At 35.9% G+C, this 14,095-nt stretch overlaps 1 protein-coding gene across 8 annotated transcripts in view; it reads right to left on the bottom strand.

Annotated features, from left to right (window-relative positions):
• ANKRD28 (ankyrin repeat domain 28) overlaps nt 1-14,095 on the bottom strand; it is a 202,150-nt gene that overhangs the window by 25,086 nt on the left and 162,969 nt on the right. For all 8 annotated transcript variants that reach the window (XM_045037635.1, XM_045037633.1, XM_045037631.1 and 5 more), the window contains 5 exons: nt 12,939-13,007; nt 10,634-10,774; nt 3,945-4,056; nt 2,897-2,923; nt 2,401-2,475 (listed from right to left, as the gene is read on the bottom strand). In XM_045037635.1, coding sequence (XP_044893570.1) covers nt 2,401-2,475; nt 2,897-2,923; nt 3,945-4,056; nt 10,634-10,774; nt 12,939-13,007 — 424 coding nt within the window. The remainder of the gene's footprint in view (nt 1-2,400; nt 2,476-2,896; nt 2,924-3,944; nt 4,057-10,633; nt 10,775-12,938; nt 13,008-14,095) is intronic.

A 14,095-nucleotide genomic window follows, 5' to 3' on the forward strand; every position in this document is an offset into this window, starting at 1 on the left:
ACTTTTCACTGGGAACTGAAAAATGTAAAATTGTACCATACTTGAGCTAACTCTGAAAACATCCACTTAGCCAGAAATGGGCCCCACACTGCAGCAAAGGGCTGTAAAGTTATTTCTTGCAGAAAATGTCGGAAAGTACCAGAAAGAGGTAAAGTTGCTCTGGGCCTTACTGGTCTCTTTGATGTTTCTCACTACCTACAGAGTTTCTTGACCACCTCGAAGATTAAAGTAACTGGAGATTATGGAACTCTACCATCCTAGGATCACATCTAATCTTGTTCCGTAATAACCTGGTCAATGAGATGATGTTATTATCAGAAAGAAATGTGAGAGATACAGCATACACATAAGACACTAGAGTGTATAACAAGAAGAGACACAATAAGGATGACAAGAAGACATGACGAGTTGCCAGAGAGCCTCCCGTCAGATGTCCTTGTATAGGACTGAGACAACGAATTTGTACACAGAGTATGTACAAAGATAAGAACCAAGACCAGTTTCCTTAAGCCCCAAGCTGGTGTGTTTTCACAGCATTAAGGTGTCTTGGATGGGGTGAGTTTGGAAGGGTAAAAAAGCACTTCGAGTCATTTCTGAAAACCTCCTAGGAACAGATATATAATGTGAAAGTGGTGATATAATCACAGTTCACTGAGCCTAATTTACTAAATTTTAACAAAATTGGTTCCATTTCAGCTTAAAACCACTATTTAGCATAGCCATGTTCATATTTTGCACCACTATTCATGATAGCCATGGAGTAAAAACCTAGCAACCCCCCCACCCCAAAACAAAAAACCTATAGTTTCTGAGGTAACGTATTCATAAACTTGGCAAAATGCTTAGTGTGGCACCTAGTAGATGCTCAGGAAGGGACAGTGCTAGTGTAAGAATGGTGGTGACGGAGCAGGAAGAACTGCCTTGCCATCTGCTCAGACTGCATCTCTCGCCACCAACAGTAAAATGGCTGTTTTCTCCACGCTGGCTTTGCCCTTTCACAGGACTTATTTACTGGGCACGTCTGGGAGAGTACATAGTATTTCCAAAGATCCACAGGGCAAGGAAGCAAGAAGCTGCAGCATGCCTCCCTAGTTATTTAGGAAATGGCAGGAAGTACTAGTGGGGAAAAGGGCAAGGAAATTCAATGAACGTGTGTTGGTGTTACGAAATACGCAAGGAGAGTATTATAAAAAATAATAGCATATATAAGAAGAAACAATTAAATGGATCACTGAACTTGTAGTGATCCATTAACTTAAGTATACACCCTCCTTATAAGCATTTTACTATATTTAAAACCAGAAGTCTCCCAAAAAGCCGGTGACTGTATCGGAGTCTCCTGACTCTTAGTCTCTTTCTCACCCCCAACAACTGTTAATGTGCTCTGTTCCAAAAATAGACTCTTCTTGTAGCACAAAAAGAACTAGACTGGGCCCTGCTTGAAATTTCCTAAAGTAATTCATTCCCACATTTGATTTAAAGAATTGTTACACTTCGCTAACCTTCTCCTCTTAGGGACTAATCATTAAGAGGAAAAATTCAGAGGTTTCTTTTTTTTATAAGTTTATTTATTTTTGAGGGGGGGGGGACACAGAGAGGGAGACAGAGAATCCCAAGCAGGCTCTGCACTGTCATCATGGAGCCAGACACAGTGCTCAATCTCATGAACTGCGAGACAACGACCTGAGCCAAAACCAAGAGTGGACACTTAACTGACTGAACCACCCAGGTGCCCCAAATCCTATAGCATGAATAACTGAAGGACCAGTGAGCACACACTTAGTGCTCCAAGATCAAAAAGTAAGCAAAAAGTTGTAGAAATACTACAGAAAATACAGTTCTGTTTAGCAAGTTAGAAGCCATTCCTTTAGGGCAGTGTTTTGTTTTGTTTTGTTTTGTTTTTTTAATTTTTTTTTCAACGTTTATTTATTTTTGGAACAGAGAGAGACAGAGCATGAACGGGGGAGGGGCAGAGAGAGAGGGAGACACAGAATCGGAAACAGGCTCCAGGCTCTGAGCCATCAGCCCAGAGCCTGACGCGGGGCTCGAACTCACGGACCGCGAGATCGTGACCTGGCTGAAGTCGGACGCTTAACCGACTGCGCCATGCAGGCGCCCCAAGGGCAGTGTTTTTTTAAATTCACATCACAGGTATATTTTCTCCCTTAGAGCAGGCCTTTGGGGGAAATCCAAAGACCACAATTTTTTTTTTTTTTAATAAAACAAAACATAACAAAGTGCACTCAAGAAGTCTCTGAATTTAAAAAAAATTCTTAAGTTTTAATTTCATGATCATCATACATGGACCATCATACATGGGTACTAGTTTAAGTCAAACAAACATACATGAGATATTTTCAGTAAACCAGCCATCAAGTTGGCTGTGAAGGTAGTACTCACAGCCAAATGTAAAGGGCTTATTGTCGCTCTATTGTCTGAATCACTCAGCATGTCTGTCCCCGAGGTTTCCATTAACTGGGAAGGAAAAGCATTTGAAATGTCAGAAATGGTACTTTTGGATATATTCTAGCAGTTATTCCTGCTCCCTCTCCCCCAAGTTTAAATCAATTTTAGAGTAAAAATTGACACTTGAACCATTATATTTTAAAATCTTAGTCCATTATATTATGAAAAACTCCACTCAGCAACCTTACACAATAGATCATCACGCATGTGTGGTAAGTACCACAGAATAAGAACTCTGAGGGAGGGCTATAAACTAGCTTGAGGGAAATGCTATTTACTCACCACCAAGTAAAAACCCCCTTCCCATCCCCTGCACATATGATTTCTGTCACTATGTTTGTTCTTAGGAATGTGTAAAACAGGCTTCAGCTCTAGTGACAGCAAAGAAATAATACTCTGAATAGTAAAGGGGATATTGATTATTACTTACAACATCTAAAGGAGTTTCGCTTGCAATCTGAAATAAAATTTAAAATAAGAATATTTAGCTTAGGAAGTATTCATATATATTAGAGATAAATGTTAACTACAGGTCTATTTATACAAGGCTTCTGTTAAATTCTATTCTGAACTTGTGCTTCCTTTGTCTCCCAAGATTGAGTCTTTTAAATAAACAAGTGTATAACAGACCACAATCTACATTCATGGGTCTAAGATATTAGTCTACAAAATACATAGTAACCTAAGAAAATACCTGTTATTTCTGATAGCAGGTTTTAAGTGCTATATTGAATATGTCAACCTGCTTTTTCAATCTTTAATACTCACTCTCTTTGAGGGGAAGCGAAGTTTAATACAATTTATAAGGTAAATCTAAATAAAGAAACCTTTCACTTGAAGCATTTGTTACACACTTCAGAATCTTTTAACTTGACTTTGATTTGGCAAAATGGAGTGAATGGTGCATATACTCAAGGATGAGACCATAACTGAAATAAAAAGTTCCTTTGCAGTATTGTCTCCCCTACCAGGAGAGGCTGTAAAAAGAATGGGCTTTTCAAAACTCTAAACATGTGGGAAAAAAGGCCTCCTCTCACAGAAGACATGGTTACAGTTCTTTAGAAATTTCTAGAAAACATTTATTTAAAGGAAGAGAAATGCTACACCAATGTGATGTGGTAATATAAGGGAAGGACATAAGTAGCCCTCTCCAGAGATCTAATTTTCTCCTTTCTTTCCTTTTCTTTTTTTTTTAAATATGAAACTTATTGTCAAATTGGTTTCCATATAACACCCAGTGCTCATCCCAACAGGTGCCCTCCTCAATGCCCATCACCCACTTTCCCCTTCTCTCCTTTCTTTTTGAAAGGGAAAAGGGAATGCGAGATACTGAGGCAAGTATGAATTTAAGAGGTATATAGGTTCTAAAAATATTAAAAAGTGATAGAGTTTGTATCTTGATTCATTTATTCTCATTTTCATATGTTATTAGAATATAAAATCACATTAGTCCTTCCACAAGAATTCAGGACTCTTACCAGATGAAGACATAGACGGTGACCATAAGCAGCTGAATAATGAACTGCATTGTATCCTTGCTTGTCACGGATCCCTGGATTTGCATCATTTCTTAATAAGTATTCCAGGCACCTATATATAGTAATAACACATTCAAAATTCTAAATCTTGCATTTTACCAAGGATTAAAACAGCCTGCAACTAAAAACTATTTTTTTACAATTACAATTTCTTACAATTCTTTTCTTGAGTAATGTAAAAATCATAAATATATCTACACTACATAAATTTGTCTTTAAATGACATTGACTGTAACTATCGTAAGAATACAAGCAAAATGTTCATAAGAATGAAGAAAATTCATTCAGAGTGAGTATCTCCAGAGTCTGTCAATAAGCTCGGTGTACCTGCGGGCTGTCTTTTACACAGTCACTATGTATGGCACCACCTATTCCACTCAAACAATATCTGACAGGATTAAACTTAGTGGTGGTGAACATCCAATGTTGGCAATATTACTGCTGACGTATCTGGAACACACAGTGAGTGTAAGATCTCATTAGGAAGCTGAAGAAAGGATATAAAAAAAAAATCTCAGGAAAACAAGGTCAGATTTCAATGATCTCGAATCAGAGGACTGAGAAGGGTGTTCTCAGTAGAAAGTGGTATGGTGGTAACAAGACCTTCCCATGGTAGATTTACTTCGTTTCTGTGCGATTAAAACATGAGAAAAATAATTTTAAAAGGCATCATATGGTTCATGACTTGTTACAATTTTATTACGTGTTATTGTTACTGCAGCAACAAAGAGCACTGAATTAGAAATTAAAAGATCTGTCCGTAGAACTTGTTATATACTAGTGATCTTGAGCAAATCAAATAGAAATTTCAACTTTATGGTGAAATGGCCTCTGTTTATTCATTTGACAGATGGGGGGGGGAGGGCAGAAATCCAACTAAGGAAGCTAAACTCCATTCAGTCTCAAATTCCAAGTTCATAATTATTCATTGATAATTTGTCTAATATTGCAATACTGACTGCAATATTAACTAAATATTAATACAACTACTGGGGGACAATTTATAGTCAAATATTCCTTGTTAAAAACTGAAGTTTCCTTAAGGAGTGCACTTGTCATGATGAACAATGGGTAATGTATGGAATAGTTTAATCACTAAATTGTACACCTGAAATTAATTTAACACTGTATGTTAAATATACACAAAAAATAAAAAAAAAACTATGAAAAAATTCGAATTTCCAAAAGCATACTGAAGTTACACAAAAACAAAACTCTAAAGCAATGTAATTGGTCTTTCAGTAACTATATCATACATACACATAACTATCATCTATCTCTTATCTATCTATATTATCTATTATCTACCCAGGCTATTCTTTTCAATGCCAACCCTTATTTCTTTAATACTGAATTGCTTAAAATCCTTTCAATCCCCTAGGAATTACTTGCAGAATCTATATTTATTATACTATCCTCAATGGTAGCAAATGTCTATGCTTTTAAGTGGGATTTTTATATTTATGTGCAGCTAAAATTATTAGTCAAACATGGTGAACTGGGTATCATTGTGATTAAAACAAACAAACAAACAAACAAACAAACTCAATCTGACTCTAAGGTAAGAAGACTGGTATTTTTTGGTGTTCATAAATTAGCTCTGAGGAGCCTGTACAAATTGTTCTAGGCAGGGCATAAACTGTACCCAGTTTTCCTAGGTATCCAACTCAGAGGTCAATGCTCACTGGAATGCATAAAAGATCTGCAGGGCTGGAGGACAGTCTCACTGCTTTGCAGGCACAAACATTTCACACAAGGGCATATCTATCTTTAATCAAGTTCTCTAGGTGAGAGGGTGAGAGAGAGAGAGAGAGAGAGAGAGAGAGCGAGAGCGAGAGAGCGCAGAAATAGTTCTCCCGAGACCTGAGTACCAGGAAGATTCTATCCGTGGAACAAACTATTTTAAGATAACTTCTGATATATGAGTACTGAAAAAAAGATTTATTTAAGGAAGGCAAAACAAGTAGGTAAGTTCATGTTTACTTTCTGAAGTAGGAAAGCACATCTCAAGGCATTATCCATAGTGACTAGTCCAAATATACAGCATTAGTGCAGTGTTGGTGGTATAGCGGTGAGCGTAGCTGCCTTCCAAGCAGTGAATGGTTTCAAATAATTTAAGTGTTACAGATGCAGTAGGTAGTTCTTATCATATTATTTATTATTTTTTACATTCACATTATTCAGATAATTGGTCTCCTGTAACAAAACAAAGGCTAACGGTTGATTCAAAATGATAAAATTCCTTCTACTGGCATGCCTTTTAGATTTTGCTAAGCAATATAAAATTTCTTAACTACTTTGTGAGATGAGCATTACCTTTAACAACTGGAAAAATTACTGTGGCTCACGAAAATCAAATCATTTGTTCCAAATCTTTTGGCTAGTAAATGGCAAAGCAAGGACTAGACCTTAGGTTTTCTTTTTATCCAGTGCTCCTTTCATGCTACCGAATGCCTTAGCACAGGAATTAATGAATTAGAGTGATACTTTAACCTGGGTGCTTACAAAATACTGAACCACACATTATGTGATCTCGAATATCTGGACCTCACATTTAATTTGCAAATAAAATGGAGGGGAGAAAGTCTAATTTTTCTTTTTCTGAAATTGTAAATTAGCACACACACTGATTTTATACAAGTCAAAAAAATTAAGATGAATATTCTCTTTAATCTCTCTTTCCCTTAACATAAGCTGTATGCAAAACCTGGAGCAATATTCATGGTGAAACAGCTAAGTAATAAACTGCTCTTACTATTACATATTTTGTTTCCTTCATTTAATATGTTAGACAAATTAAGTATCATTCCAGTTAAGCACATAATTTAAACCAGAGTACATTTCGAACTCTTCCCCTACCACCCATGAGTCCCATGGCGGGTCAGAGCTCTTGGTAAGACCCACTCAGCCCAGGGCAGGGAATGTGGCATTGTTCCCAGAGGCCCTCCTTCCTCTATTTTCTCCCATTATGGTGTATAATAGTGTCTGTTCTTATCAAAGAAGAAAAAAGAAAAAGATATCAAGTATAGTTTAAAAAATACAGCTATTCTTTACCGGAAGATTAGAGATACTGTTCTAGGCATTCAGATATCCTACACCTTATTTGGCCATTTGAGTTAGGTCAGACTATTTCCCCCATTTCACAGACAAAATGGGTAGAGAGATGTGAAGTAACTTGCCCTGAGTCTCACAACAGGTAGCAGAGCCACTATCAAACCCAATGTTGTCTTACATACATTTTCAAAATGAGTTACACAAGCCTGCTGAATATAAAGTCATGTACAAAAGCTAAATGTATTTTCTCTGTACCACAACAAAAGGAAATTTAAAGATAGGTTTATTTTGGCAATAAAAGTATTAAGTACTTGGGAAGAAATCTAAGGATTATAAAGCTTCTACACAAAGAACTGTATGATGCCATTTACATAAAGTTCAAAACAATGATATTAGAAGTCAAAATATACCATTTTTGTGAAAAATGCCAACTATCACCTTAGAAGTGGATCTCAGTGAAATATATATACTCATAAAAACATTTATATACAATTACATGAACACAGAAAAGGCTAAGGAAAGGCACATACCAAGGCTTTAACTTTGATTAGACTATGATGGACATGAAATGATCTACATACACACACAGAAATATTCAGGTTAATAGTGGTTATCTCAGGAGAACAGGCATGAAGAGGATTTCTTCTTCATGTATAATCAGAAAAAACCACCCCCCCCAATCTTTTCCTTCTCTTATACATACCACATGGGTATGGAGGAGATCCTTAACCATCTTGCTCAAAGACAGCCCTATTTCTCTTCAACTGGCAAAGAGAATTTTATTAATATTTAGTACATTAAATTAATATTTAGTACATGTTTCTTGTGACAGCAACTATGTATTTGAGTCATGACTGTCTATAAAGAATGCAGACACTAGGACAATGGGGGTGACTAAAAGAATGAGTAGAATGAGTCAAGAAAGATTTTACGTATTTTTCTAATATTTATTGAAACTGAAGACAGAGGGACATTAAGGCAGAGGAGAGTTATAAATACTTATATCGCTCTTGGATAGCAGAAAACCAATGTCAGGTATCAAAAATTCCAAAATATAAATAACTTTCCCTGGGGGCGCTGATAGGAAATTAGTAAGTCATCATCAAAAAAACAAAGCAACAGACACATATTACTGAATAATAGTAATATGGAACTATGGCATTTTGTGTTTTCTTTTAGAAAATATTTCATACTTGCTTTGCCAGAATTATATATGAAATCATGCCTTATTCAACCTATACCTGGGAATTATTATTCAACCTATACCTGGGAATTAAATGAGCACAACTTAGAAAAATAAATCTTTAATGCTACTATTTAAGCCTCCAAAACAATCACTTATTGAAAGGATGCCTCTGGTATCCTAAAATGGTTACTGTGGCTTATAGCTTCCACAAAGTTCTCAGGGAACAAATCACTGAGTCAATAAATGATGGCATTAAACAGGATCTCTGGGATTCTGATTCTTTAAGGAAACAGAGGCTCTAAGAAACAGTGCTAGATTCTTTTATACCCATGATCTGTTTTCCCCACAATTCTAAGAAGTACGTTTCTTTCTAATCTTACAGATAAAGAAGATTTTGCTTGGCAATTACTTGCTCAGGCTCAAAGAGGTATAATATAGAAACTCCAAGATTTAGACTGGGTCTTTTGGACCCCAAAGCTCATGTTCTTTCTATACATTAGGCTGCTTGGTGTAGACACTGAGAATTAAACGTTTAAGCAATAAATATTAGTAGCTATGGCTCTAAACCATTGATATGACATGAGAAAACTAATGATTTAATTCACTTTAGTAGTAGTACACCTCTAAAGAAAAAGTACACTGGCTTAAAATAAAACCACAAATCCTAAATAGTATGGGCTGAACACTGTTGCTCTTTTGATTTTTGTGCAAGAATTAACATTTAATGTAATTTTCTAAGGGCAGGAGAACTTTGGGTAATCTCAATGTGCATGTGTGTGTGTTTATGTGTGTGACCTCTCAGTGGAATTTATGTAGATTCTGCTGAGCAACACACCCAATAACCAGTCTGTGGGAGCAGTGGTAAAGGATTATTGGTAGTGATATAGTCATTTTAGGCATAACCTATTTCAAGAAAATCTATAAATCGAATCCTGAAAGTACAAAATTTATAAATCAGAGGATGATCTATTTTATCCAAATTTACCAAAATACTTTCTTATTTACAAAGTCTTTACCATAGATTTTCTTTCTTTGAAGAGCCACTACCTAAAAACATAGTCAAATAATTTAACTTCTCCCAAAATCTATCTGTACCTAACTATTCTGGGTATATATGAAATTGTACAAAGCGATACATTGTTGTAAACAAAAAGTACATTTTACTAGTGCTTTCAAGATTAGAGTTTTAGCTATAAACCAACATAACAAAGTGCTACTGATAGAAATGGCTTTGATATCAGTTATAAAATTTATAACAAATTAACATTTGTGAATAATACCATCAAATTATGCTTTTTATTTTGAGGGTAAAAAGCAAATAGTAAAAACCAAAGAAATAGTTCTATGTTAAATAAAACTTCCTTGACATATATTTTATAAAATCCTTCACTAAGAAATCACTATTTTGGGGCACCTGGGTGGCACAGTCGGTTAAGCGCCCGACTTCAGCCAGGTCATGATCTCGTGGTCCGTGAGTACGAGCCCCGCGTCAGGCTCTGGGCTGATGGCTCAGAGCCTGGAGCCTGTTTCCGATTCTGTGTCTCCCTCTCTCTCTGCCCCTCCCCCGTTCATGCTCTGTCTCTCTCTGTCCCAAAAATAAATAAACGTTGAAAAAAAAAAAAAAAAAAAGAAATCACTATTTTTTCTTAAGGTTATTTTTGCTCTTAACTGACCCAGACACATGGAGAATACCACAGACTGAAGATCACGGTCTCCAAGGAGGTTATTTTTTTCCAAGAAGGCAATATGTATAAGGTACTATAAACAGTTCTGATCAACTTTAGCTGAACATTAATTATAAAAATAATTTACACATCTCTCAATCCTTTGTTCTTATTCAGTCATTCTTGGCCAATATTTAGTTAGCCTATTATCTCATTTACTTATTTAAGTAATATTTAGCAACAACTACATGTCAGATTCTGTGTTTGGTTACTCCCTTATTGGATACCAATTTATAAGGGTCTCTTACAAATATAAAATCTCAACCTCTGACGGATACTGGTATTCCAATCTCTGCCCCATCTTCTGTTGGCATTGTCCATCTCTCTTCTCTTTCCCTTTCCCTATGATAAACTCAAGGCTGCTGCCTCTGAGAAGTCAGAGGGAAAAAACACGGAGGTGATATTAAGATGTGCTTTTGGCAGAGAGGACGACAAGAGGCCTTTATCTTTCTTCTACCAGACCAGTCAATAAGGCAGGTTGCTGAGTAGAAATAGGTAGTAAACTATGATTTAGGAATAATTATGTAACCAATTTATTTCCCGAACCAGAGACTAAAAAAAAGTACAAAAAGAAAATATAAAATTGCATAAAAAACCAACAGCCATCCACATGGAAGATGCTGGTTTATAGAAACAATCCTTCATTCTCACCACATGATACTTACTTGCCATCTGTGTCTGATGTAGCTGCATAGTGCAGGGGTGTGCATCCTCTTTCATCAAGGTCATTCACACTTGCTCCTGATCCCACAAGAGCAAACAGGCACTGGTAATTGCAGTTGGCAGCAGCATAGTGAAGTGGAGATCTTTTGTGCCCAAGTTAACATCAGAAAAATAAAAGCCAGGGACATATACCAGTAAACAAGAGCTTACTCTTACTTGACCCAGTTACAAATAATGTATTTATAGTGAGCCTGAGATTGATTTCTGCCATATACTAAGTCTTTTGGAGGGCTGGACAGAAAGCCAGTAGAAGAAAGTAAGATGGCAGAGAACCTCTAAGAATAGGGAATAAAACAGAAACACAGTTAAATTATTTCATGGTCCCCACAGTAACAATTCTAGTCTTTTGAGTATATCACAGACACCTTAATAGTCTGCTCAGAAACTTCAAAGCTTTCATTTTAACAAGGCTTTTCTTATACTAATAAAATGTTTTGCAGTACAGAGGTAGAAGAAACTTCTACTCCTGTCTCAGTAGAAGAATAAAGAGAAATATAGAAGCATTTAAAAGAAAGCCCAGTTGTAAAGTATACAGTAAAGGTGCACAGTAATAACAGGATCCTTAAGCAAAAAATGCACATTGTTCACTATTCAGAAGAGTTAGAGTACTGTTTTTAATTTCTAAAGAATGAATATTTATTTGTAGCCATTTTCGTCTCAGTTACTGAAATGCAACAGAATGTTACTAAAGTTAGGAGTCCCTAGTCTTTGGATTACAACTCTATGATGATCCCATGACTTTTCACTTAAAAAAAAAAAAAAAAAAAAAAAAAAAAAAAAGAGGGCGAGGAGGAGGAGGAGGAGGAGGAAAAAAAAAAAACAAAGTGAAGGTAAATACAGTCCAGAGTCTTCATGGTATAATTTCTTCTAAAACATTTACTGAGTGAGATGACAGTAAAACATTATTTTACTTTACTGGATAACAATATACTGTAGTAATAGCATTTTAAGATATACAGTTAACCCTGAATTACTTTCAAGCTTCTAAACTCAGAATATGCTTCCGAGGCCCTCTCTGCATCTGTAGTAAAAAACTCTTCAAGTACTACAAATTAACTAATACAAGATGGATTACAGTACAATTATAAAAGCAAATTGGCTGTAAAAATATTGCATTGCAAAGCCAAAGTGATTTTTGATTTTACAGGTCATTAGTTCTTTCTATTAGTAAGCCTATGAGAGCAGTCTATTCCTCAAAGTAATTATGGAGTCAAGTAGTTTTTTTTCTTCTTCTGTGCATTTCTGATTCCCTACCATACATAATTCTGTTTACTTCTGTACTGGCCCATCACATGCACTGACATACATCCACACATTTCCTTCTGACACACACTCTTTCTTGTCATGTACTTTGATATAATTCTCAAGACACACAACCTTTTTTGCACTGCCACTTTTATTTTTTAAAGTAGGCTTCATGCCCAGCACAGAGCCCCACATGGGGCTCGAACTCACAACCCTGAGATCAATCAAGATCTGAACTGTGAGATTAAGAGTCGGATACTTATCTGGCTGAGCCACCCAGGCACCCCTCCACTTCTGTTTTTTAAAACAATGTGAACTGCCTTCCATCATTTCCTGTATGGCTTTAGCACATGCTGTATCAACTCCTACTCTAAATAACTTCGCAGGTCGTGGTGGATGTAAGTACTGCTACCATAAATGCTAGTCACAAAGAGGCCTGGGGCTACACAGTGAGAATAAGGATTAGCTAAAAAGACTACAAAGAGACTGTCACTTCACAGGTGCTTTCCTACCAGTCATATGAAGGGGTATGTGTGGATGTGTTGTTATGTGTGTATGTTTACACGGGAGAAGAAAAATTTCATATATATTTATAACCTATTTCCCCATAGGGGAAATGACAATGAAATGACTTATGGGGAAGGAGAAATGTATTACTGAGTTCTGGGTCTTATGAGTTTCTTGAAGGAACTCAGGCACCATGGGGGTTTACATTTTCATGGTATAAATATGGGAGGAGGAAGAATGACACCAAGATATACAGAGGTGCTCATAAGGTAGAACTGGTAGCCTGGGGCTGTGGCAGGGGCCCAAGTGGAAGACAACTGTGAGTAAAAATGAGTGTTTAGAAGTTACTGACTTATTTGGGCTTCTCAATCGTGATCACAATGCAAATGATACTGAACTGTTCAGTTAATTCTCAGAAGCCAGTTAGAAGGTCATGCTAATCATTAAGTAAATAACATTAATTACGTTCTATAGAGGAACTATATCACACCGTACCTCCCAAATTTGTCCTTTTTGTTGAAGTCTGCACCAGTATTCAGCAGAAGGTTTAGGCACTCCAAATTCCTAGATGGGAAAATACAGTTATAAGACTTAATTGTCAATAATTTTAAAATGAAATTGGTAGGTTTAAGTATCAGAGCATGCTTTCATTCAAGTGAAGGTAAAGTGAATAACATGATTTATATTTTATAAAAATTAAAACATTAAAATTCACCTTATCTAGAATTTTTAAAAGTTAGGTACACACATATTGATCAGCACGTTGATAGGAAATAACAAACGAATCACGTTTAACCGCTATTTAAAAGAAAGTTCACATTTGTAGTTTTCCTGAGAGTTTTTAGGAACCTTTAAAACAAACTTCAAACAACATGCTTTCAATGGAATGGTTTAAATTTAAGTGGTTTTTAATACCAAAATAAATGAAAATGGGCAAAAAAAAAAATTAAACCTGATAACACAGATAACATTCCAAGATGCTTTCCTTATTTTCTCCTATACTATAATTGCTTAGATGTTTCCTTAGTTAAAATTACAGGGGAGTCCATGTGTGGATATTTCGATAATTTCATTTTCAAAAACCAGAACATCAACTTACTACATTACAATAAAAACTGTGACTGCCAAGTGATCAGATACTCATGTTTTCTTTTGTCCCTCTCTGTGGAGGCAAGTAACATGGAAGCTAGGTTTTAACTGGAAGGTTCTTTGGTGACCTTGGAAGAACAAGAGGACCCAGTCATAATAGTTCACAATCCATCTCTGGAACTGAGACTGACCTAGTGGCAGGTTCAGCACACTTGTCATCTGAAACCACTGGGAATTATTAAGGAATTATTATCAGGAATAAAATTCTTATAAATGATGTTTTTGATAAACCATCATGAATTAAATGGCTTATTATAGATTTAGGATCTAAACGATCAGAAACATTAGATTAGCAGCATGCTTCAGAGACCAAGAGTTTTAACTGAAGCTTGTTTATTCAAACCAACAGCCTATTTTCCCGAGTAGTATTTAAAACTTTGTCCAAAATCTTTCAATCTCAAATTTTCTTCTTTCTATATATTAGCCCTGAGTAGAGGTAAGACATACACAAACCATCAACACTTTTTTCCCTAAAATTATGACCAAAAACCCCTAAATACTTT

This window comes from Felis catus, chromosome C2 (genome assembly GCF_018350175.1).
Source record: "Felis catus isolate Fca126 chromosome C2, F.catus_Fca126_mat1.0, whole genome shotgun sequence".
Classification (NCBI taxonomy): domain Eukaryota; kingdom Metazoa; phylum Chordata; class Mammalia; order Carnivora; family Felidae; genus Felis; species Felis catus.